The sequence below is a fragment of the Aythya marila genome (assembly GCF_965140915.1).
Source record: "Aythya marila genome assembly, chromosome: 2".
Lineage (NCBI taxonomy): Eukaryota > Metazoa > Chordata > Aves > Anseriformes > Anatidae > Aythya > Aythya marila.
The window spans coordinates 153,164,745-153,189,732 of record NC_139043.1 but is presented as its reverse complement, the minus strand read 5'-3'; the positions used below and the strand labels follow the sequence as shown (position 1 = coordinate 153,189,732).

Genomic DNA, 24,988 nt, shown 5'->3' with positions numbered 1-24,988 from the left:
ATCAGGTGTGCTCCTGCTGCCATTGACTGTGCCAGGCATCTTTCAAACGCTTGCTTGTTTTATGTCATGTGTTCAAATGGTTTCTAACCCCAAACTTTAGTTTCAAAAGGTACCATAGCACTTCTACAGTGTTCTTAAATCACAATCCCTTGCTGAATATCTCCAGCTGGTACTGTGATAGTTAACTCTCAGATGTTTTGTTGATTTGGGTGCAAATTACAGGTGCTTGTCCCTGTCTGCTTCCTATCAGATGCAAACAAACCTTGTCTGCCCTGTTACCCAGGAGTCCCATCCGCTTTTGCCCCACGTCCAAATTCCTGGAGTTAATTTCTTTGATAAGAATGTGTCAGAAGATAAAACTTCAGTGCCAGCACTGCTGGCATGTACCCTCAAGGACTTCAGCTCATGCAGTGTTGAATGTGAACCCAAAGCAGGAGATGCCTCAGTTTTTAAGAGTTAAAATTTCCAGAGATAAGGGTGTTCTGATGGACTTTTGGGAATATATTTGGTATTTCGCAACTATACTTCCCATATCTTGTTGCACTTGCTTTGTGTGCATTTTATAATACCATCCAAGTTGCATGTTACAAAATCTATTATTTTTTTTTATAAGACACTTGTGTTTCAGAAGAACACTGGATACTGCTGTAGCCAGAATTGTCCAGCTTACCAAAGTTTCAACCCCCAAAACTACAAGATAAATTGCTTCTCTTGCTCCACTCTCAGGAAATATAAGAATAATCTTATTAATAAGAACAATCTTAATAATTACTATCATTATTTCTGACGATTTAGTGTATTACATTACAATCCTTTAACATCTGGTGCAGAAACAGAGCTTAATTTCAGCAAAGCTGTAATTGTAAGTTTATTATTTGTAGTTGAGATGGAACATGAAAGTCCTGTGCAGTTTCTGTTCCCTTTTCTTCAGTACGAAGGGTTGGCAGTAGAGACTACGTAGGTGACCTAAAGAGCCATCCATCCTTACTGGTAAGGAGATGCAGGCAGGAGCTTCCCAGATCAGCAGGACTCCCTCGTGGTGAGGTAGGTCAGGCATTGAAAGGATTTTTAATATGAGTATTTTAACCAAATATTTCTGCCTTCTTTAACCATTGCAATGGAAGAGCTCCTCTTCTCCTCCCAGCTCTGCCTCTTCTCCTCCCTTTTTCCACTTCTCTTGCCCAGGTGAGTAAATGGTCTCCCCAGCATCAGTACCAGCAAGTGCAATTTAATAGTTCAGTGTCAGGGGCTCAGAGCTGTCAGGTGTGGACTGCAAACGATCCATGCAGCTGGACTGGAAAAAAGCAGTTTCACAAAAACCCAGCCCTCACTTTTCTCCCCCTCCTGTGCGTGCAGAGGATGTTTTCTATCCCCTGCTTAGCTATTTTCCTCCCACCCCAGCCAGGTGTAGTCCAAGAAGAGCAAAGAGCCGACATAGCTTGCAGCTGCCAAGAACGGGGAAACCTCCTCCTCCTCCCTACTACTGGCCATGTGCTTTTGCTGTTTACTTTGTGCTGGCTCCAGAGCTTCTTAGAGCTCTTTTTCAGCCACTTCACCGCACTTAGATAGAAAAAAAAACCACACACACACAACCCAAAACCAGAAGGAAGAAGCCCGGACAGATTTCTTCTGTCTTAATAAGTAAAAGCAGCTCAAAAAGCATTTAAGCAGCAACAGGAGGCCACAGAAGGGAAGCAAGGGTTGCCTCGTCAGGCAACGTGGATGAGGAAATGCTTGGCAGGGAGGAAGGGGGTAGCAGGCTCTGCAGCTTTGGCAGCAGCAGGGACAAATTGGTTATATTAAATTGGCTCAGCAGCCTGTGGTGACAACTTGCTTTCCTCTGAAAAATGAGCTCAAACATCCGTACAAACATATATATATACACTTTAGAAATAATTATGTATCAATTCTGTTGTCTGCAGCATCTTTTGGAGGTAGATTCGAGAAGCAAGACTTGAATTCCTGTAGTGAGATTTGAACATCAGACTATACATGAGAATTTCAACCGTGCTTGCAAACATTTGACATTTAAAAAGAAAATAACAAAACACCTGAAAGTATTGAATGAGTGATGGGGCATCTTTGCTTTTTTCATACTACTTTGGATCCCTGTAAGGATGAGAATATATTGTGAATGTTTTCTGGCAAGTCGATGTGCTTTTTTCTCAGATTTATGGATTTTTCTGAATTGTTCCATGCAAGAAAAATGTCTAATTTTTATTTGACTTCATTTAATTTTCTGACTTACAGTCAAAGCCTTTACTAAGCCTGGAAATAATCATCCTTCACTGGCAACAAATGACATGATAAATGTGGCCTGTGAAATGTCAGGCACGGGAAGGCTTGCGAGTCTGGTTATTTGTATTTTCAGCTGAACTTTAAGGAAGAAGCAGGGATCACGCTTCAGTGGTAGAAGCAAGAGGTGAAGCTTTTATGGACATTAAGAATGTAAAAAAGTGCATCACATCGGTGGTCCATCTTGCTCACTGTTCTCTTTGACAGCATCTCTCATCTGTAAGTGTTTGAGGAGACCACATGAGGGTGGCTGTTATCTGCAGTCTGTTCTCCTGGTTCTTCAGCATCCACCATTGATGCATGAGAGACTTCAGAGGAGTCTTACAGGATCTGTTTAGGCACCCATTCTCCCTGAATTTACCCAAAAGCTTTACAGATTTGCTGAGACAGTCCCCTTTCTCCTGTCCTCACACCTTGAAGGGTCCCAGCCTTTTTAATTCCCCTCACACTGCTGCTGCTGCTTTTTCCCTAATTGCTTGGTTACCTTTTTTTTTTTTTTAGGACTTCGTGGATATTTGTCAAATCTGGTGGAAATCTCATTGACTTTTCTACTCTGTTGCACCTTGAAGTTAAAATAGAACAAATTTAATCCGTGGTTCTCTGCTGGTGAGAGGCTGTAGGATGCTAAAGATAGCAGCCACTCACCCCCAGCCTTTGGTGAGCACTGACAGAAGTTATTCCAAGTTATGAATATCCTGAAGACCCAATTTCAGGCTAAAATTAATACAATGCAATGAAATACAGTACCCTTTGGTTGGAATACCTAATATTTTACTCCTTTGTGGTATCTTTCATAAAACTAGCATGGAAATAGGGCTTGGAGCGACGGTCCTGTTCCTCCAACCTGCAGAGAAAAAATGAATCCTCTCTACAGTGGAGGGTGTCACGACTGAACAAATTCTCATTTGGTGCAGAAATTTAGATGTTTTGTACATACAAAAGCACTCGTGAAGGTTTCTATTTTCCTGTGTTCTCCATAGCTACAGCAAAGGACTTTTACAAGAAGTTTAAACAAATTAAGAGCACGGATCGCAAATATGTAAAAAAAACTCCCTGCTTCCTGAAGCTCAGGAAGTAATGCTTTCATTGCTGGACCCTCTTGTAACAGGGTCTGTGCTCAGGCCAAGTGCTACTCAGCATTTTTAAAATTCCAGGTTTTTAAGTAGCCCCTGACATTAACGTGCCTGCCTGCTCTAATAGGGACTGAAGGAAGATGGGGTTGTTCGTTCTGAGTAATGGAGGCTTGTGGAGGTGTCGTCTCTGTGTAACATCAATTTATTACCACCTGGTGTTTCCGTAAATTGTCAGCGTGGGATGCAAATTGCACTGTTCACTTCTATGTTATAGTGGGGAATTGATTTATTGTTTCCAAGGAAGTAATAAAGTGGAATCAAAACGCACGATAAAGTAAGCTTCGTCGTACGAGTCTTTTAATTGCCTGCCTATGATCAGGTGTATGATAAAATGGTGCAACAAATTCTGGTGGAGGTAGTGAAACCTGCTAAGCAAGCAGTCGTTTCTTCAGGTTTGCCTTTGTTCCTGGCACGTCCTAGGCCATGAAGATCTCTCACCGACTATCTGTCACCCATGTCCTTCAACAGCCTGGCGTGATGAGGGACAAGGCACACCAGTGGCTTTGGACATAAGTGGGTGTTGATAGCTCTGTCATTACGGCTGTGCTCCTTAGGGCTGCCAAACAATGTGTGAACACTAATTTTTACTATGATTTTTTTCCCCCAAATTTGCAGCAGCCCAACTACCTGATGTTTCTGACCCTTCCAAGTTCCCCCCCTGATCATGATCGAGTGTTCTTGAGGTGTTCCTGTGTGATCTCATCCATTTTAAAGCAACAAAAGGACGAGGCTGAATTGCCACAAAATCATCCCTGTTGTAGAGAATTGAACCCTAATTTTTCTTCTGCGGACCACTGTTTCTTGAGTATTAGGTTTCTCTTTCAGAGGCTTTGTTAGAGGAATTTTTATCTGGCAGTGTGCTTAATCTTTAGATCAGATGCCAAACTTGAGAAGCTACTGTACCTGTTCTTTGACTAATTAACCTAATTCTGCTTATTCTTCTGTCTTTGGGTGCAATAGATCGAGACTTTAGGAGAAAAGGACCCTTAGCTGAAGAATGGAGTGGCTTAGATCCTCAAGCACAAGATGAGGAGCCAAGAGCTCTGATTCCTAAAGGGATTCAAGGGAAGCCCACAATTTCCCCAGCTCTTCAGGGTTTTACATGAGGATGTAAGGAGACACATGGTACATGCGCAGTTCCAACAGCAACAGCTCTGCAAATAACTGATATTTCTTGTGTGTGTGGAGATGCACAGAAGTATCATCTCAGCAAGCCATAATTAGAAGGATTTTTATGGTTGGCCTACATTAAGCAGCCATTCAGTCACTTGAATGAGAATCACTTTGTGTCTGGTCCCTCCGTTTCTCTGTATGTAACAGAGGCTGTAATTACTGGCTTTGGAAAACACTTGAGCCGGAATAGGCTTAAGTAAAACTTTTTACAGGTCATTGATTTTTGGAACAGGCCGTTGCCATACAGCGCGACAACGTGACCATTGTCATGCTCTGTTCCCCTTCAGTACTTACAGTGCCTGTTATCTGATGTGCCCTTCTGGTTTCCATGAAAAATGGAGATAACGTGGGGGCAGTTAATGCTGTATTAAAAGGGATCCAAAATTAAAAGGCTGTGCAGCTGAATGGTGTGACATGCGGGTCTGGGATGGCATCATGCTGTAACCTAAAACTAGGAAGGGAAGGTTTTGAGTCAAATGGCAGCAAAAGCCAAATATTTTAATCTGTGATACTGCATAGCAGGAATACCTTAATACTTCCCCTAACTGCCTCTGTTTCAGGCATGTCTCCTTCCTAATCTCCTGGAAACATGTTCTCATTATCACCAATTCTAATTTATTCTTTGCATTTGGTTTTCTAGAAAGACAGTAAACACTCAGTGCTCCTATTTACTTACTCTGCAGCTGTTTAGAAGAACTCATGCTATGTAGGGCCTCCATTGAGCAGTACTCAGTAAGTAGTATTAAAGATGGTCATATTGCTTCCTTCACAGTCTTGTTTTGATGTCCATAGGTAGGGCTGCTGCCAGTTTTTTTTAGAAGAACAATTTTTACTGCTCACTTTTAGCAGTATCTTTTAAGAAAACTTCATTATAACTTTGTATACCTTGCTAGAGAGATTTGTAAGGTCGTTAATTGCAGATGTAAAGGAAAATTAGTGTTTACTTGGATTTCTGTGGTACCAAGGGACTGCAGTGCATGTTCAGAGTGCTGTTGAAAACTGAAGCAAATATCTGGCTGGATACCTTGTGCTAATTAAAGACACTGGTTTTCTTGTATTCCCAGCACAAATGATGTTTCCTCATTATCAAATGTTTCACATTAAAACTAGGAATTGGTGCCAACTCCAAAGGGAGTTGCTGAGTGGTGCAGATTATGCAAGCACATTGCAATGAAATTGGGTTAAACTGAGTACGAAGGTATGTCGGGACTCATCCCTGGGGAGCCTTAGGACTGGTGCCATACTGGATATTGCAAGACAAAAGGATTGCAAGACATCTTACTAGATTAAAATTACTGTTTGACAGTACAAATAGTTCAGCTGGTTGTGAATGTTCTTTAAAACTTTTCCCTACTTTTTTCTCCCAAGGTACAGACGAATGCTTTTGTAGCATTTTCCAAAGGTGATTTACAGGTTCTTACAAATCTTGAATACAAGTTCACCAGTAGCAGCTGTACATGGAATCCACCCTTGTTTCAATTAATTTAGGGCATTTTTATACTTAATAATTGATTTTTGTCGAGATATGCTTGCCTCGTGTTACAACCTACAGGATGTCATATTGCTTTATTTCATATGAGTCTTGTAGTTTACATTTTCTCCAAATTCCTTCTTCATGCTCCCCTGAACACTTAATCTCCTAAAACACTGATATAATTGAAATAGATTTTTGTACGTTTGCACCTTGCATTGCTAAACTTGCTTTGACTTTGGTCTCTGTCTTTCCATGTTGGCTTTTCAGTGTATAGCTCAAATACATAATTTTGTTTGAAGAAGGACTATAAATTTCTGCTTTGAACTGAACTGAGGCCTGGAGTTTGTAAGTGCTTGGGCAGTGTTCTACGGGAAAGAAAACGGTGAGGAATTTTGTCAGTCACAGGCCATATTCCCATTTCATATTGATAAAGTGAAATATTCAGTGGGTCAATTCGGACTAAAATAGATATTAAGAAGTCATTATTTAAATGGCTTTAATGGGGCTGGCCAGGCTTCTTTATACTTTGACCTGGGGGCCTCAATAAGTGCTTCTGACTGCAATTAATGTACTTTAAAATAAATATATGTATGAGGGAGGGAGTGGTGGCCAGGAAGGGATCAGAGAGGAGGCAGCAAGGGAAATGTGTGTGCCTTCTTGGATGTGTAGTTACAGGCAGCCTTACCAACGAGGGTGGATGTAGCCGAAAGGTGCCAAAGCTGGAGCAAAGGATCACTTTTTTTTTTTTTTTTCCTTTTGAACATCAACAGTAGCTGAAAGAAAAACAAGAGAAATAAGCTCGTTAGGAAACAGAGAGTTTCCAATGTGACTTTTGGAAATAGCTGAAATTACTGACTTTCTGAAGGCAAAAGTGAATGTAATGGGAAGAAATACCCTTTTTGCTGTCTTCCTCTGTTTTATCCCGTTTGAAATAGAAAACTCTTAATAGCTTTTTCAAAGTTTCATCCTTAAATCCGTAGCAAAATTTGAAGTTAGCATAAGATAACTTTAAAAAGAAAAGAGAGGAGAAGAACCTTGTGCTTGCACTCCTGGTGTGCTTGCTGCTGCTTTGCTGTGGTACATGCATGTTCTGCGGGTTCAATTTGACAGCTCAGCTTTTCCCACCTCTCCATTCTGTTCTGTTAAATACATTAGGACAGTTTTCTTAGGAAGAGTGTGGTACTGGTAAGATAGGGAGTCATCTGATTTATGTCCAAGAGCAAGCATCGGGCCGAACCCTCAGAAACAACACCACCAACAAAAAAAAAAAATGTATCAGGATGTGGCATATCAAGTGTCAGCAGTGTGCAAAACTTAACAGACTCCTAAAAATACAAGCTTTGTAACAGGGAAAATATTTACAGTTCTGCCTAACATCCTCACTTTCTGTCAGGTTGAGATAGACAAGGTAATATTTGCAAGGTGAGCTCCAGCAGGATTTAATGCAAGCTGTGAAAATGGATTGAGCTGTATGTTTGTGAGATGTTTACTGTCTGATACGAGGCACATTATGGATAATTTAGGATTTTAGAGTGTGGAAGGAATTCTTAATGCAGTCTTCACTGAATTGCAAAACCAAGGCCCCCTCCAAGCAGGGGCAGGTGCTGGGGCTGTGCCCAGCTGTGCTTTGAGCATCTCCAGGGCTGGAGGCTCCCCGGCCTTTCTGGGCCACCCAAACCAGTGCTCTCCCCAGGATAACATAAAATCTTTGTATTACATTTAAATGGCACCTCCTGTTCAGCATTTTGTGCCAAAAAGGGCTTCGTGTCAGTCCGATAAAGCAGTGTTGCTCCTTGAGGGTGCAAGTAACCTGATGGGTTTCCTTCCTTTTAATAAGCCTACTTTAATAAGTCCAACTTTAGTATTAATTTTAAAAGTATTTCGAGTCTTGTAGAATTTCCACACCAGGACCAATGAAAGAAATGAACTCTGGATTTATTTGTAGTGGGAGATTTCTTCTGGGCCTAGTTACTTTTGTAGGCCTGAAGTGCGACAGCCCAAGTTAGTTTTGATGAAGTGTGGCGAGAAATTTTCGTAGATGTGGCTGCCTTCAGGCCGGAGGTGGGGATCAGGATATGGAGATTGGAAGTGCCCCGAAGTTTTATAACATTGCTCAAAGGACAACGTGAAGTCACGGTGTGAATAATTCCGGCCTGGTTCGTTGTCAGGCAAACTTGCTGACACCACGCTGATGGCCATCTACCAACACCAGCATGAGGAACTTTTCTATTTTATTTTATTATTTTCGGTAACTTGTCAAATATAGAAGACGTTATTGGCATTGAAAAGATTGCCCCGATGGGACTACGCTAACTTTTCTGTCAGTGTGCTAATCACTTCTTAATTAATTGATTTAAACATTTGTTATGACCTCTTTTTTTTCTTTCTTTCTTTTTTTTTTTTTGACCGTCTCATCGGTGGAAGTGACTTAGTTTCTGAGTACTCAGAGCTGGTAGTGAAATGTGACTTTGAACTTTGCTTGTTTGTACTACTGAAAGTCATAATATTGACTTTGCTCCCGCTGCAGTCATCAGATGTGGGGCTGCGCAGTGCTGGTGAGATGTCAGCAAGAATTAGGCTGAGCAGCAAATGACTTGCAAACAGAAATTCAGAAGTAATTCAATTAGTTGCCTCATAATTCTGGGGGTTTTGACAAAATGATTTTGATTATTCTTTCCTAACGTAGCTGATATGTGAGTAATGACAATGGCTGCCATTCAAAACTGAATGGTATAAAAAGCAAAGTACAAAAAAAGGTCAACAGTGCTTTCTTGCTGCAAAGTACAGTTGTTTGGGGGGAAAAAAAAGGCTTTATCTTCTAACCTCATGTAACAATCTCCTGTTTATTTCCCTAAATGTCAGGTACTCTGATAGCAAGCTGTCAGGATGATGATGCTCAGGGGAGTGACTGCAGCATCTTAGCAGAACCACTGAGTATCAGCAGGCCAGGACTGGTTTGCTCCACTCCTCTCCCCAAGCTTGGAATAAATTGTCTTTATAGTACCAAGGAACAGCAGAGTGTTTTGTAATGTGTGAGCACCAGGAGGTCAGTAGTGTTTAGTTTGGGACAAGCACAAGGAGAGGTGGCACGACTTTGCATACAAACAAGTTTGACCAGCCTTGATTTTAGACCACTGGGCTTGCCCCTGCTCTTTTATCACCACAATATCCAATAAAACCTGGCAGAATTAAGTCTCTGTGTGTACTGTAGCTTGTTTCTGCTCCGTAATAGTGTCCTGCTTGGTTCTTTAATACCAAGAGAACTGATACTGTTCTTTTAAACCGAGGTCTGTAATGGCAGGATTACAAACTGATCTGGTTTGAATTCAGAAGAGCACAAGGAGGTATCCTGGTCTTGTAATCCCTCTTCTCTTTGTATCTTAAATAACTGAGCAGATCTTGTAAAATAGTAGTTTAATTATCCTTACATGACAAGCAGCTATGTTTTACAGAATTTTGGCCAGGGGCAAAGTTTTACAGTCACATTATAAACTCAGACCCAGGGGCAGGGCTTAATGGAAATATTAATAGGTCCATAACCAGAGACAGAGCATGTGTTTCTGTAACTTCAGAGCTACCAAAGTTACTGCTCTTCTGCTGCCTCGTAAAGTAAGCATTGGGATTTTTAAAAGAAGTTGTAAAGAACCCAAAGATGATGAAATTTTTGAGGAAAAATGTTTGTCTGCTTTTGAGAAGGAGGTTGGTTTACCTTTTAGTGCTTCCTATCCTGTGAAACACTGAAAATTGACAATACTTTGTATCTGCTGTGGTTGGTCCCATGTTGGATTCCAGATTTTGCCCTCACTGTGATGAATGTGAAGGAATTCCTTCTGTCGTTGTGTTTTCCCCACCCAGTGAAATTATGCTGCCTAAGTGCACTTCAGTATATAGGAACTGATGTCTTTCACTTCTCTGTTTGCTGCTCCCAAGGGACATAGATTGTCCCATAGATTGTCCATAATAAATCTGTGGTTAGACACTTACAATGCTTGTTTCTGCTTTTTCCTATAGCTTTTCTGCCTACTCTTTTTCTGCCAAATAAAACCCGATAAATAGGTCCTTTAAGTTGATGATACTATGCATAGATATTAAAACAAGAGCTCTTTTAGTTCATCATTACTAAAAAAATACATTGCTTTGGTTTGCAGTCAAATTTTCTATAGTTTGTGTGCATAAGCTTGAGGTAACACAGTATTTTTCCTAGTGACTTTGAGCTAGGGTAGCTTGTTTTAAAGGAGGCAGAACGTAATGGAGGAGGGTTAAACATGGCCCAAGTTTGAGCAGAAAAATAAATTCTTAATAGAAAACTATTTAATTCTTAGTAGTTACACCAATGAGAGCCATTAGGACTTTGTCCAAGGGAGTTGTCCTCATGCAGCTCCCCAGCCTGCAGTCATCTGGAGTTTTACGAGGCTGTTTTACGATCACAGGAGAGGCTGAGGCAGTTTTACAGGAGAGGCTGAGGCACTTTTACAGGAGAGACTGAGGCACTTTTACAGGAGCTGAGGCCATTTTACCATTACAGGAGAGGAGCCTCGCAGGTCGGAGCGTGGAGGGTGACGTTGCGTGACGTTGTGTTGGTCTCAGTCAGCCACAGAGAAGATTTTTATACCCGCTGCAACTTCCAAATCAAGGTTTTTATGGAAACAGCATGCCGGCTCCTTCAGTGTGGAAAACCCACGAGTAACCTCGCCGAGGTTTTCCCAGCATTTTGGGATCTTTATCTGTTGGGACAGGGCGGACAGGTCTTAAAATGGACATGGGGTTGGTTTAGTGCATTTGTATTGATTGCTAGAAAAGAGAGCAATAAAGCACAGCTCAGAAGCTCCTAAAAGCTTCTTGAATTTTCAGGCACTGTGGCAACAGAGGGTTACGAAAGCAGAGCTGGCAGCTGGCAGGTACGGGAAGTCCCTCAGGGCTCAGGCAATGGGGAATATTTGGGAGAAGTGTTGTTGGCCTGCTCTTAAATCCCCTGAGGGCAGGACGGCGGAGGAGGGCTTTTGTCTGCCCCAGTACTGCCAGTTCCAAGTTCTTACAGCTCTGTTGGATGAACACAATTCAACTATTTGTTGTAGAGGTAAAGTCACACTGTGCAGATGGGCTGTTTGTTTCCCCTTTATCTTGTACCCTGGCTAGGAATTTGGACACTTAACATTGTTGTTAGACTTCAAGCCCTGTTTTAGCCTCTAGCAAACTGTGTTATCTGCAGTCTCAAGATTTCGAGCCTTGATAAGGGCCGGTGCTGAATTCCTGGTAGCCAAACCCTGGCTGTGGGTTGAGATTTGGGGAGAACTGATGCAAGGGACAGGGTGTCCCCTCCTGCCCCTGTCTACCCACTTCTGCTGCTCTTGCTCTGTGAAGAGCTAATTCAAGATGCTGTGCTATAAAACTAAAAAGGGCTACCCTAAAAGCTGAGCTGTAGCCTTCTGTAGCCTTCTGCCTTGCAGTGGAGCAAGCTAAGGTTCAGCAATTCGACCACAGTACTGCTTAAAACACTTTTAATTCACCTTGTCTGCCCCTTTCCCAGCTCAGCTTTACTACCAGAAAGGCGTTCATCCTGCTGTGCCCAAAAGATCAAGTTTATTTTTAACAAATCGGCTCCAGATTTTGAAAATTGCTTCCCCACTGTCTGCTTGCTGCAAGGGGGAGGTGTATATATATATAATTTCCAGGGAAGCTGTGGCTGGAGGTGTTGAAGGCCAGGCTGGATGGGGCTTTGGGCAACCTGGGCTGGTGGGAGGTGTCCCTGTCATGGCATGGGGTTGGAATTAGATGATTTTTAAGGCCCCTTCCAACCCAAACCACTCTGATTTCACAGAAATATCAGTGTGCTTGTCCAAGCCCTGTCAGCTTGGAGCAGAGCCCCACAGGTCTTTGCTCTTTGCATCCATCAGGCTGGGATGGTTCTTGAGGCTGCGTCAGGCAAGGAAGGATGGATTATTTTCTCTTTTTCCCTCTCGATCTGTATTGATTTCTCAGACACCATCTGCTCATGGTTGATTAATTTGCAGCAGTAGCCAAAAGTCAATCTTTTTCTTCTTTGGGATGCAGACTCGTATGGTAGTCCTTTTGCCACCAGACTTGGAAATCACTCCGAAATTAGTGGGTAACAAAACTAGCCCCTAGTCTTCACCTGGAGAAGCTGTGTCAGTGTGCAGCTTCTTAGTGCAGAGCCTTCAGTTTGGTGACTCGGTGGTTGGGGTTTCCTGGTGCTGATCTTTGAGCTGTTGTAAACTCAAGAGACCTTTGGAATGAGACCTCCTGTTAAAACTGGAAGGCCGTATTTGGTTTTAAAGGCTTTTGGTGGAGGGCTAGGTTAACACACTGAGAAACTGAAGGAAGAAGTGATGCCAAAGATGCCACTTGTGTTAACTGTATCATGGAAATTAGACACACTTGCTCGCCGGGGCTTGCTGTTTCTCCGGTAATATTTCTTTTACATTCGTATTTGCATAACTATTTTAGTAGGGGACTCCAAAAGAGCAATTAAATGTCCCTTAAAAAAGAGTTTTGTTGGATTTGCAGTAAATATTTTGTCTGACTCAGCGTAAGATTCAGGCATAACTAAAATTAATTTGCTTTCTGTTTTCCTTTCCTAGAATATGACCGATACCTAGCATCTAGCAAAACCATGGCGGCAGCTTACCTCGATCCAAACTTGAATCATACACCAAGTTCAAGTGCAAAGACACACCTCAGTACTGGGATGGAGCGTTCCCCAGGGTCCATGGAGCGAGTCTTAAAGGTTTTTCACTACTTCGAAACTAACAGTGAGCCGACAACGTGGGCCAGCAATATCCGGCATGGAGATGCTACTGATGTCCGAGTAAGTCTGGCTTTAGCGTTCTCATGTCATCTTCAGGTTAAATGTTAACTTCATGGCCAAAAGGCAGAAGTCCAGAAACAGACACACGCAAGTTTCGCAGTTTATTTTCAAATAATCTTTACCAGTTGTATGCTGTGAGTAATTTCAGAGAAGGCTTTAAATGGTACCAGTTTTCCTTAAAAAAAAAAAAATATCTGTTAAACGGTTGTGTATTACCTTAAAGAAATATAAGAACTGTTCCCATTTTTGCAGAACAGAAACTTGAAATTTAGAGAACTGGTTACCAGTCTAGGTACCACTCCTGATTTATGTCAACTGACTTTTATCACTGTATACTCCCCCAAATCCTCTGTGACGACTGGAGGAAATGTAAGAGAAAAGTGGCATTAAATTACTCTCTTCATATTCTTCTTTTTTTTTTTAAGTTCAATGTTTTTACATGTTTACTGTGTTCAAATGTAATTTTCAAATTCAAATGTACATATTTTTTTTGTTTTCTTTGTCTTTTTTATTTTTTCATCCCTGTTTGGAAAGTCTTTCCTCCCAATGTGGGGAAACTGAGCTGAAGTTTTTGCATCAGAGCCCTTTGTCCCAGCAGTACATCCCTTTGTCCTCCCCTCCTCACCCTGGCAATCACCTGCTGCTTGTATTTGTACAGTGTAGTCCTTCAGTTAACTTACACAAAATACAAGGCTGGGATTGTTTGAAGGATAGCTTTAAGTATCTGTAATCTTTGAGATAGGTGGAAATGCACATATGCATGAAAATAATGTTTGTTCAGAAGAGGGAAGTTAAGCAGCACTGTGTGGAAGGTGCAGGTCAATAATCCTATGCGGAGACTTTTATTCACCATTTTTTACACTTGCTCATATAATTGGGGTCTTGTGGAACTGAAACAAAGCTCACTTTAACAAGTCAAATGTTTTTATGATACCAATTTTCCTTAAAAAAATAAATAAATCTGATAAATCATGAAAAAGTTCATGGTTTGCTTGGTTTTAGTTATTGTCCATGAACAGTCTTGCCTGCTGGTCCGTGGTGTATTGTTGTTTTTTTGTTTTTTTTTTCTGTGATATTCTTGCTGTAGAAGCAGGTTTCCACCTGCTCATTCCTCCCATCCATCACTTGTGTCCTCTGTACAGTACTTCATATCCCACTTCAGAGACACAATTCCAATCTGCTGAAGCGAAAGGGACTGCCAGAGCTGAGGAGATATGTTGTCTCCTACTGACCACACAAATTTCTTTTGTGTAAGAGAAAACTTAGGAAAAAAGACAAAATTTGAATGCTCGCTCTTCCTTTCTTACTACTTTCTAGCATCACTGTGTATGAAAAGACCTAAGAGCATGCCTCAGTGGAGTAAGTCTTGTGGCAGGGATTGCAGACCTGTGAAATTCAAGGATTTTCGCTGGTGATCATCAAAGAATCTGCCTAATGGCAATTGAATAAGCTCCCATCTGTGTTTAGGGATAGCCTGGTGACTGTACCAATTAGACATACAGCAGTGGGAATCATTGTCATCGGGAACATACACTTATTTTACATTAAATAGGTTTTTTTGGGTGCCATTTGAAACGTCTTTACACCCTGACGTAGGTAGATTAGTTTGAATAGAAATCCAATATGATTGATTAATTTCATAAAGTGTATTAATGGGTGAAGGGAGGAAAACTGTCTCCGTTTTTTAACCTTATTTGCAAGCCTCTACCATGAATCTAAGTCCAAGGTTCTTTATACACTACTTGAAATGCAGGTTATCTTTCCAAGGGAGAATGTAGGAACTTGCAAAACAAAAGCAGAGATTACATCTCTGGTTTCTTCGACTCAGAAATACCTGTGGTTATGGGCTTTGGGGCTTCAAAACTTACACTCACTAAGAAGCTCAGTGTCGAGTTCAGTTTGCAGAGCAACATATCCTTGTTTTGAGCACAAACATGTCATATTATTTTTAAAAAACTGGTTTAAAAGAACAGACAAGTACCAGTAACCTGAGGCTTGCCTTAATTTTTACTTTCCATACATACACATTTCTTTGGATGTTTGTTTCTAAAAAATAACATTATTTTTGTGTTCTCCTTTCCTAAGACAGAAGAATGTACTTTGGGCAGGTGAAGGGATCGCTCTTACTCTTTTAACAAATACGATGGCTCTTTTATTTTGTCAGACTGGGACAGTGACAGTGGAAACGTGCAGGTACTCTGTAGTAATGACTTAGCACTGATGTGTTACCACGCCCTGACACTTATTTTAGAAACAGTAAACCGTTGGTGGAGTACAGGCCTACATTCCATTGAAGTGACTGCTGTCCAGCCAAGCCCAATAATTTAAGATGAAAATAGTCTTTAAGGTTAGTTTTTTTCCTTCTCTTATGGAGATCGACTGCAAGAGAGCTTCTGTTTCTTCTGAATTACGAACTGGGAAGAAGACTGGTGCTGGCTTCGGTATTTGGCTTGTTTGTGACGAACTCTTGAAAGTGTTCGGTGGTGAATATCTTTGAGGTAGCTCTGCAGTTAAAAGAGGAGGGGGAAAAAAGGTGGTTTTTTTGTTTGTTTTTTAAGACTTCTCCCTGGTTAGTGTGGCTACTGGGATGATAGCCGAGGAACCTTCCCAGTATTCAAAGGAAGTTAAACTTGGGCTGAAATCTCCAGAAAAAAAGTATTTCTGCTGGTAAAGCTGAGGTCTTTGTGGAGTGTTCTAACACCAAGGGAAAGTAAGTGTTGAAGTTTCTTTCCTGATTTCTAACATCTATTTCCAACCAAGTCAAATTTGCCTTTGTCAATGGAAAGGATGTGCTTGGTGGTTAAAAAAGTGAGGAAAACCCTCTTTTGATTTTTCAAGAGCAGAGTGGAAGCAGTGCTTTAGTTGTATACATTATACGCAAATCCTCGGTAATGAAATCCTGGCCGTGAACCTCTGTTTTTTCTGGATGGGTTTAGTCCCTCCAAGACAGCTGTTTGCTCTGAACGATGAGTCTGTATTCTCCAATGGATTGAAGGGCAGCTTTTCAATTCTTGGAAATGCTTCCTTGGATTTCAAAGAACTGGCGTGCTCTCTTTATTCCTTTTTTTTTTTTCCTTGGTTTTACACTCCAGACATGCTTCATTTCCAAAACAAAAAGTGCTTTTTTCTGAACGTGCAACCATTGCTCTCCTACTGCCAATGTCTGTATTTGCAGTGCAGGGAAAGGAAGGTTGTTTGTCTTGCCTATTTGTGTTAGGATGTGTTGTCTACGAGGATATTGCCAACAATGGATTTGCAGGGCACCCTCTGTCCTGTTCACAGCCTCGGGTGGCCATGCGAGTGGGTGGCTGTTGCCGAAACGGAATTTCAGTGGTCCCAACGTGCCCTGAATGCAAGCAGTGCCACCACAGCTTGATCAGCAGTCACAAGTAAATCACCTTTCTCCTTCCAGGTGTGGCTCAAGAAAAGTTGGAACTACCCTACTGAATGGAGAAATGAAGGCGTTGTTGACATTTAGCAGTTTGGGGGGTGGAAGAGGGGATTTTTGTTAAACGAACCATTGAAAAGGGTGTGTGAGTGGGTCTAGATACAAAGCTTTTTGGTCAGCTGCAGTTCGTTCCCACCCCAAAGGTGTCTAGTTCACATACATTATATCTTTTCAACTTCTAGCCCTCAAAGGTTCCTTCAGGAATCCTTGATGAATGGGCTAAAGTTGTGCCGGGGAAGGTTTAGGTTGGATATTAGGAAGAACTTTACTGAAAGGGTTGTGAGGCATTGGAATGGGCTGCCCAGGGAAGTGGTGGAGTCACCATCCCTGGAGGTCTTTAAAAGACGTTTAGATGTAGAGCTTAGGGATATGGTTTAGTGGGGACTGTTAGCGTTAGGTCAGAGGTTGGACTCGGTGATCTTGGAGGGCTCTTCCAACCTAGACGATTCTGTGATTCTGTGAATAGTAGTTGTGAGAGGTGAAAGTGGCATTATTTGCATAGAAATAACAACCAGAAATCTCAAACCAGGTTATTGCCGGACTTGCATCACACCTGAATTGTCACACAGGTTTGTTTCCTTCCAAGCAAGCTCAGTCCGTTCACTTTGACATCGCTTTTAGTGGCGTTTCTAACCCAGATCAGCCCTGCAGTCCTGTTAGCTGCATCATCCTGCAGACGGACCCAGCTGAGAGGGTTGTAGGACGAAAGGAAATGCCTGTTGGTGCTGGCACTGCTCAGGTCTGCAGAGTTACTGCACCGCCAGGGGACGGGCTGTTAGAGCTTTTTGTGAGCATCCCTCATCATCCACTGCAGCATTCCTGGACTCCAACCACACATCAAGAAGGATATTACCTATCTGGAGGGAATTAGAGGCCTATCAGTCAAGCTTCAGTCCGTGAGACTTGCTTCTAGCCAGGGTTGCACCCTTTTGCCTTCCTCTCTGTCCTTCAAGCCTTTTCCTCCTTTTACAACCCACCTGATTTATGGACAAAAGACAGCAGATCCTGTGGCTAGTCTGGAGCAGAGCTGGTCTGAGTGATACTGATCCCGACGGGCTACCAGGGTGCTACTGCCAGGTAGCCAGAAACGTGGCTTCCCAGCTGCTGGATGGGCCAAATATATTCCACCTAAACCAAGCAGGTACCTTGAAGAATTCTAGAGGATTTGGCATGCTGCAAGGCTGTTCTAATTTAATTTATCTACTGCTACCTGTAGAGGAAATTGCTGATGTGTTACACAGTAGGTTTTATCTAGTAGGTTTCTCTTTTCTAACAGGTTCTCATGGTAATGTGGTACGGGGCTAGCAGGTTGGCCACAGAAAAAGTCCTTTCATCTTCAGGGCAGAGAGCCTGTGAACACCAGCAGGACTGAGAACCGTGCCAGATGAGGATTTTTTGATTGGTAGAAGTCTGCTGCATGCAGCAAGGGCTACACATCTGAATCTAATTGCCATATGTATACAGCAATATACATGCTTAGAGCCACAGGTACCTTCTGACGTAGTAGAATTGGACTGGAGCAAGCACACTACTTCCTAACATCAATTACATCTGTGTAGAAGTAAACAAAATCCATCCTGGTGTCACAAAGGAGCTAGAAAATAAGTAGCATTTACTGTTTTACCTTCCTCTTCTCCACTGTATCCCAACCTGCATTGCACCAGATGAGAAGACATAGTTGTATTTTTAATTACTATGAACTTTGCTTCTGAGAACTTGAAAAAAATTATCAAGAACACAACTACAGACCTGCAAATGGAAGCAGCATAAAAAATGAAGGTATACAAGTTATAATCAAACTAATTGTAACAGACAAAACCACCTTTGGTCTTTAGAGTGCCTGCTTTACTTGTGGATGCTCTGGATATCCTAGGATGAAGTGTACCAGCTGTGCATTTACCCGCACGTGCCCAGAGGTCCTCCATTATTTGGCACTTGGGATAAGTGATCCGTGTTTTGTGGGACGTGTTTGTGGGATCAGCGCAGGGGAGAGAGAGAAAAAAAGCAACATGACAGTGTTCAGAAACAGAGGTGTGGGTTTTGCTGTTCAAATATTGGGCAAGCATCATCAGAGGGGGTGATGCTCGGTCAAAACTTGGTTTGCGAAGGCGTTCTGGAGTTTTCTTTTATGGAAATTTTAAAATTAACTTGCACCAGAGCTTTGTCATTTCCTTTTGTTCGGCTCTTCGTTTAAGCTCCCCATATAAATCTCTCACCAGAAATGATAATACGCAATATATAAATAGCATTTGACATATTTTGAGAGCCTCACAAACATTGACACTGTGTCCCTGTGTAGGAGGTGCCGCTTAAAGACTTTTTCTAGTGCAGGAGACTTTCTCCTTCCTGCTAAATAGGGAAATTAGGTTTGTAGTCGCCCTGGGAGAGCATTATTCCAACTTCAATTTATTCATAGTAGCACATCAGCTTGGTTAATTTACAAGCAAGCAATTCATTTTCACTCGTTTGCAGGAGCAGAAGATGATATTGATGCATGCTGCAAGAGCTGAGGTTATCATCCTGCACCGTGAGCCTTCCTCTGGCCTGTCTTGATTTTTTCAACAGCTTCCTAACTAGCCCGTATTGTCAGTTCAATTTCTGGACACTTTTTCCTTCTAACAGAGGACAAATATTAATCTGTTTTGTGAGTTAACTGTGTTGAATACATGGGTTGTTTGGATGAAGGAATAAATCTTAGTGCTGCCTGGTTTGTTAGCTGTAGAAAAAGCTTTTTTTGCCTCTCCTCTGGGCTAAAGGGAGGGAAGAGGTGACCTATCACCTGTTACTGATAGGAAATTCCTCCAAGGGCTTCCCATTCTCTTCTGCTCAGCTGTACCAGCCTATTTTTTGTTTGGGATGTAAATGTCAGCTCCACAAACCTAATTAAAGGCGATGTGATTGCAGTAAACAGCACTCAGCTTGCGTTCAGTCGTGTGACTTCATTACGGTTGGCCTGTGTTCAGATGAGAGTGACAAGGGACAAGTGAACATTTCTATCAGGAGTTTATGCCCGTGCAGGTGCCCTGCTTACACCCAGATAAAATCCTCTTTTGATGTAGGTGTCTGCTTGGGGTGCAGCTCTCCCACCGGTATTTCTATCAGGGATGGCTTTGGGGCAATGAGTTTGTTTTCAAGGATGAAACTTTGATGTTGCTTACCTGTGTGTATTTTCACTCAAGAACACACCTGAGGAGCTTCCTGAGCTAAAAAGCTGCTTGCAGTCGAGCCTGCAGAGACTTCAGATTTCTTTGGCAGCGCTTCCACTTCAAAGACTGTTGGGACGTAGCCCAGCTGGGTGTTCAGTCCCCATTGTGTGGTGCTCAAGCAGTTAAATTATTTGTCTGGGAACTGCTGATTAAGCATGCTGGTCCAGGCCTGTGAAGAACACCAGGCGTGCTTCTGGCAAAGCAGAGGAGCCGTCACCCATCCCGCAGCGATGACAGCAGCTTTGTTCGGCACCTCAGCCTGGCCCAGGGAGGCTGCCCACGACCCGAGGAGGCTCCATGTGGCGTTTGAAACTCTACACGGTTCAAATTCACCTTCCCTGATACATTAATAAAGAAGTAAAGAAGCAAATAGGTTTTTTATTTGAGAGGTTTCCCCTGCTGACTGGCCGTAGGCACTTTGAGCAGCTTGACCACCACGGTGCCTTACTTCTGCGTCTTGATTCTGGCTGTGGTGGAATGAGCTCTCTGGGATTTCCTAAACCAAAAAGAGGAAGAAACCTACGTGTTTGTTACACATAAAGCATCACTTCTTCCTTTCTGGGTATACATAGTAGTTCTTAGATTATATTTTCAAACACTTGACCCCTTTCCATCAATACTGAGATCTCCATAGCGTTTGGTAGTCAACTTTTTCTTGAGATGCAGCGTGGTCTCTTGCTATTTATTTTCTCAGTGTGGTACTAACTGCTTGACCAGAGGGGTTATTGTGCCCTGCTGAAATAAATAATACTAAAAATCCATATGTGTTTTTATGTTGATTCTGTGATAGGCTTAGAATTGTCCAACCTTTATGATTCTGTGATAGCGTAAAAGGGAGAGAGGCTTGAAAATCTTGCTTGCTTTTGGCAGGAATGAAGATAGCTGGCTTCTTCTGTCCTTCTGAGATCTCAACCTGAAAATTAGAGGCTCTTAAATGTCCAGCCTGATTCTTTCCTGAGATGCTCATGGTGTCAGCTACCTTACTCATCAGTGTTCTTGGTTGTTCATGGTCATAGAAAAATGATTTATTTTTTTTTCCTTCTGAAGCCATTTCTTATCACAGCAGGCCTGGCTGCCTGTTAAGAACATGCACACCCATTTTCACTACGGACTGACAGCATCCAGAGACGTGGGAAGGGTTGGCTTTCCAGAACCAAAGGCTGCGTGCTACGTCCTCTACTCACTCAGCATTCAGTAAGCGAGGAGAATGAATGAATCTCTTCTGGCTGCGTGCGCATGGAAGAGCTGGCGGTGTGCCCTTCAGGGGAAAGCACGCCTGCCAAAATACCAGGCTTCCCTGACTAAGCAGAGACAGCCCTCTGGGTGAAGAAGAGGTTAAATTACAAGTTCCTCTCTTTGTGGCTTCTGAGAGTGCTGGGTTGTTGTGTGTTTCCCTGGATACTGGCAACTCTGCTGCAGTATTTGCTCCTTTACACAAAGAGCCATAAATAGAGGCAAGAAACAAACTTAACCGTTTTGTACCCTGCGGTCAATGCCTTTAATTCAGCTCTGAACCTGCCCGCTGTCTGGGTAAGAGACCTTTTCAGGCGGTTGGTGAAGAGTGGAGGAAGTTAACAGCCTTACGGAGAGACCGGAGGAGGAATTGGAAGAGTCTCACTGAGGGCTGATGAATGACACGAGGCTTGGCTCAGGAAATCCTCGGGATAAAAATAGGCAGAGGCTGGCAGAGTGCTTCGGGCAGTGCCTGTGTGCTTGTCTGGTGTTGCCTCTTCCCCGGGCATCCAGCCCTGGCCGCTGTGGTTCTTCCTTCAGTGGTTTTACCAGCCTGTAGGGAGCTCGTTTTCGTTTGTGTTGGACGTTTGTCCCAGCAGGTTGGCTCCTGGGCTCAGCTCTCGCTGCTTTGTCGGCGTGGTGCCGCCAGCAGGTAGCGGCTGCTCCCAGAGCTTGACTTGTCCAGCATGTTCTAAGGCATCCTTCCTATATGATAAAGCCCTCCACAAGCATCTCACAGACTTCACTGTTTGTGTCCATCTTCCTGCAAGCATCAGCCTCGCAATTTACTTGGCAGTGAGGATTTGGCACCTCCTGGCCAGGAGCACAAGGGTTTGGAGGCACCGCTGGTACCGAGGAGGAGGAGAAGGATGGAGACAGGGTGCTGGGCTCACGGCACTGCTTCTAACTCAGTCTAAACTTACTCAACACACTTTGTCTTTCCTTCTTGTAGGCTTTAAACAGTTTTATTTTGCATTTCACTGTGCACTCTGTTCCTGTAGCAAGATCTTTCCAAGGTTGCAGTTTGATAAGATATGCCAGCACGCTCACCAAAAGCATGGTTCCACTCCTACACGTAGCAACTTCCCCCTCTATTCAGATATAATGCTTCTTTGATATTTTTTGCTGTTTTCTGCATGCTTAATTTGCAGAATCGAGGTCTTAAAACGATTTATTTGGGATATAAACTCATGAATTTGGGGAAACAGTGTCATGGTGTAGCAAACTTTTGCCTGAGCAGCTCCAACAGCTCGCACCTGGCTCCTGCAAAACTTCCTGTTGCCTACACGTTTTCTGAAATCCTGTGCAAGACTCAGCAGCTCGTGGCTGTACCTGTGTATTTGTGCATGCATGCATGCCCACATGAGCGTTTTCAGAAGGATGCATCGAGCTCATTACAGGGTCAGCAGCAGAGGACGATGATTTCCTGAAAGCAGCGCCTGGGAGCGGCGATAGCCCGTGCTCCTGCTGAGCTGGGAACTCAGCCCTGGCAGGGCTCTGCAGCCTGCCAGGGACACATTTTACCTTCCAGCAGGCTGTGAGGCTGCAACTCTGGTCTCCTGCTGACTTTCTAATCTGGCTAAGAGCAGGACAGCCCGGCACACGGCGCTTGAGAGGTTGCTAATCCATGCTCTGTTAACACATCTCGATTTTAGTTACCGCATCTTAAACTTTTCATTTGGGAAGGAAAGAGGCAAGCTGTAGGGTGCTTTTTGCATGGATCCTCTCCCTGGCAGGAGATCCTCAAATTCGGAAGGTTACCTCGGTGTTTTTTTTTGAGGGTCTTCTTCAGTAATTGTCAATTCCCTCATTTTGTATGGGATCTGTGCTGAAGCTCAGGAACAAACAGTTGGGGGGCAGTGAAATGAAGGGGCTGTGACCTGCTTAAATCCTGGCTGCTCAGGCACTAAGCAGCGTGAAAATCTAACATAATTTTCCAGATGTAGACAGATTTTTTAAAGGCTGATGATGTTTTTTCTTGGACAAATAAATTTCACTTTCATCCACAAATCTGCTTCTTATAGTTTGGTTTTTGTTATTTTATTTTACATAGAAGGAATAGTGGCTTAATTCTGATAAGATTCATAGAAACCTTTTTATGCGGTGATTTCTGAAGCTGTGCCAGTAAAGCATCAGCAACTGTAAATGCTTTATCTTAAACAGGAGCTTAAAATGTTAAGTATTTTTAATAAAGATGATACCTGATTTATTGCTTAATATTTTGTATAGTGTATGACCTGGTTACATTTTAAAGCCTTACTGTAGGATTTTTTTAAATATGTATTTATTTTACACTCTTTACAAGCTGTATCATGCGTGTTTCTCTGTTTTAGGGCATAATTCAGAAGATTGTGGACAGTCAAAAAGTGAAAAACGTGGCCTGCTATGGGTTGCGGCTCAGCCATCTGCAGTCTGAGGAGGTTCACTGGCTACACCTGGACATGGGGGTGTCCAACGTGAGGGAGAAATTCGAACAAGCCCACCCTCCAGAAGAATGGAAGTAAGGCCATAAACTTTTTTGACAATTTTTTTGACATTAGTGTCAAAATCAAGTGCTGTGAGTGTTTGCCTAGTCATAAAAGTCAGCTCTATCATGTGCTTTATTAAGGAAGATCCTCTTTTGGGGGAGCAAGGTAAAATGGTTTTCACATTGAAGAGCTCTAAGTGGTAAAAAAAAAAAAATGTTTGTTGTTGTTGGAAGGGGTTTCCTGCAAACGGAGAACAGATAGGTCTAACCTGGGATTTAGAGGAGGTATAAAGTAGGGGCAGAAATCTCAGACATTTGTCCCGAAAGTCTGCAAAACCTGTGATACATCCAGTGAGCCCCATCTCACGTCTTGTCATCCTTAAAGTTTTAGTACAAGAATCTTAGTGTATCTGTGGTGTAAGCATACCTCTAAAACAGAAAAGGAGAGATCTTGATACATAAATGAAAAAAAAAAAAAAGAAAATATTGTCGTTTACTAGGTTGTTGCAGGGGTTTTGTGCATGTTTTTCTCCGTATTTTATGTTCATAACCACAATTTGTGCAAAAGTTGCTGTTATTTCAAAGGCTGCAATTATTATCTTCTGCAGAATTTTCGTAAATAGTCTTAATTTCTTGTAAATTGAGTTAGCTCCATATACCAGCAGAAGTCACAGTTCATATGTTCTCTTTAGTGTCCTGACTTTCACACAGCAAACAAATCAGAAATATTTAAACCTTGGGTGTCAGAAATGTAGCATGTTCTCTTCTATGCATGTTACATTTTATTTTCTGGGATGTTACATTTATTTTCTGGGATGTGCATCAGTATTTTTCCTTCTTTACCACACAATAAATTTTTCATTGATAATACTGTGAAATCACAGCTTGGGAAGTAAGGGATTCCTGAATCCCTTCCCTGAGAGTCACGCTGCCTGTAAGATGTGAATTATTTATGCTGTTTGAAATTTCTTAAATAGTGTACACAAGTGCCAGTTCCATTTTTATTACGTGGTGCAACTCACATGATACACGTTGCAGAGCAGAGTTAATCAGTTTTAAAAGCCAAGGTAAATGATTGTTTTGAAGTTTGTGGAAAGGAATTGGATAAAATACTCATGAAAGAGCTGTGATAAGACGTAAATTATTCAGTGCCTTTCCAGGGAGTCATTTTATGTTTTATCGAATACATGCAGCTGACATACCTTTGAAACCTGTGGAGATTTGCTGTGCATAATCAAAACGTTGCTGTCATATTTGTAATACCATAAAACAGAGTGTTTAAGATCATATGACAGTACTTGTAAAAATATTTAGATTAGTTAAGGGAGAGGAGTCTTGGGATGGGTCTTAAATGAAAAGCTTCCTATAGTATTAATAACCCAATAACTGCCTCTCGTGTGATTTATTTTTTTTAATTATCTAAATTTAAAGGGCTGTACATTCAGTGCTCCGAAATAAGATCTCAAACATTCTCCTGGACTGATCCAGATGCTAGAAGTTGTACCGTTCGTCAGTAGGACGTAGGCAAAAGTTTCCAGAGTAAAATCCATCTCCCATGTAGGCATCTCTTGTCTCGTCCTGCACTATTTATAGACCTGCAGAGGATGGGTTAGTGATGGGGAACAGCAGGGCTGTGGCCCTGCCTCGGATGACACAGCTGTAGCTAGAGCTTAGGAAGAGTAAATAATAGTGGACAGCAGGGCAATGAGGTCGCCCAAAATGCTGTCATTTCA

At 42.3% G+C, this 24,988-nt stretch overlaps 1 protein-coding gene across 10 annotated transcripts in view; it reads left to right on the top strand.

Annotated features, from left to right (window-relative positions):
- The window catches only part of PTK2 (protein tyrosine kinase 2), a gene marked incomplete at its 3' end in the record, with an annotated part of 191,570 nt that overhangs the window by 69,101 nt on the left and 97,481 nt on the right, over positions 1 to 24,988 (top strand). For 9 of the 10 annotated variants that reach the window (XR_014317044.1, XM_082755039.1, XM_082755036.1 and 6 more), the window contains 2 exons: positions 12,675 to 12,901; positions 23,122 to 23,288. Coding sequence is in view for 9 of the 10 variants with exons in the window: in XM_082755033.1 (XP_082611159.1) it covers positions 12,675 to 12,901; positions 23,122 to 23,288 (394 nt within the window). Of the gene's footprint in view, positions 1 to 12,674; positions 12,902 to 23,121; positions 23,293 to 24,988 lie in introns of those variants that run through there. The other variant, XM_082755034.1, reaches the window with a different exon arrangement.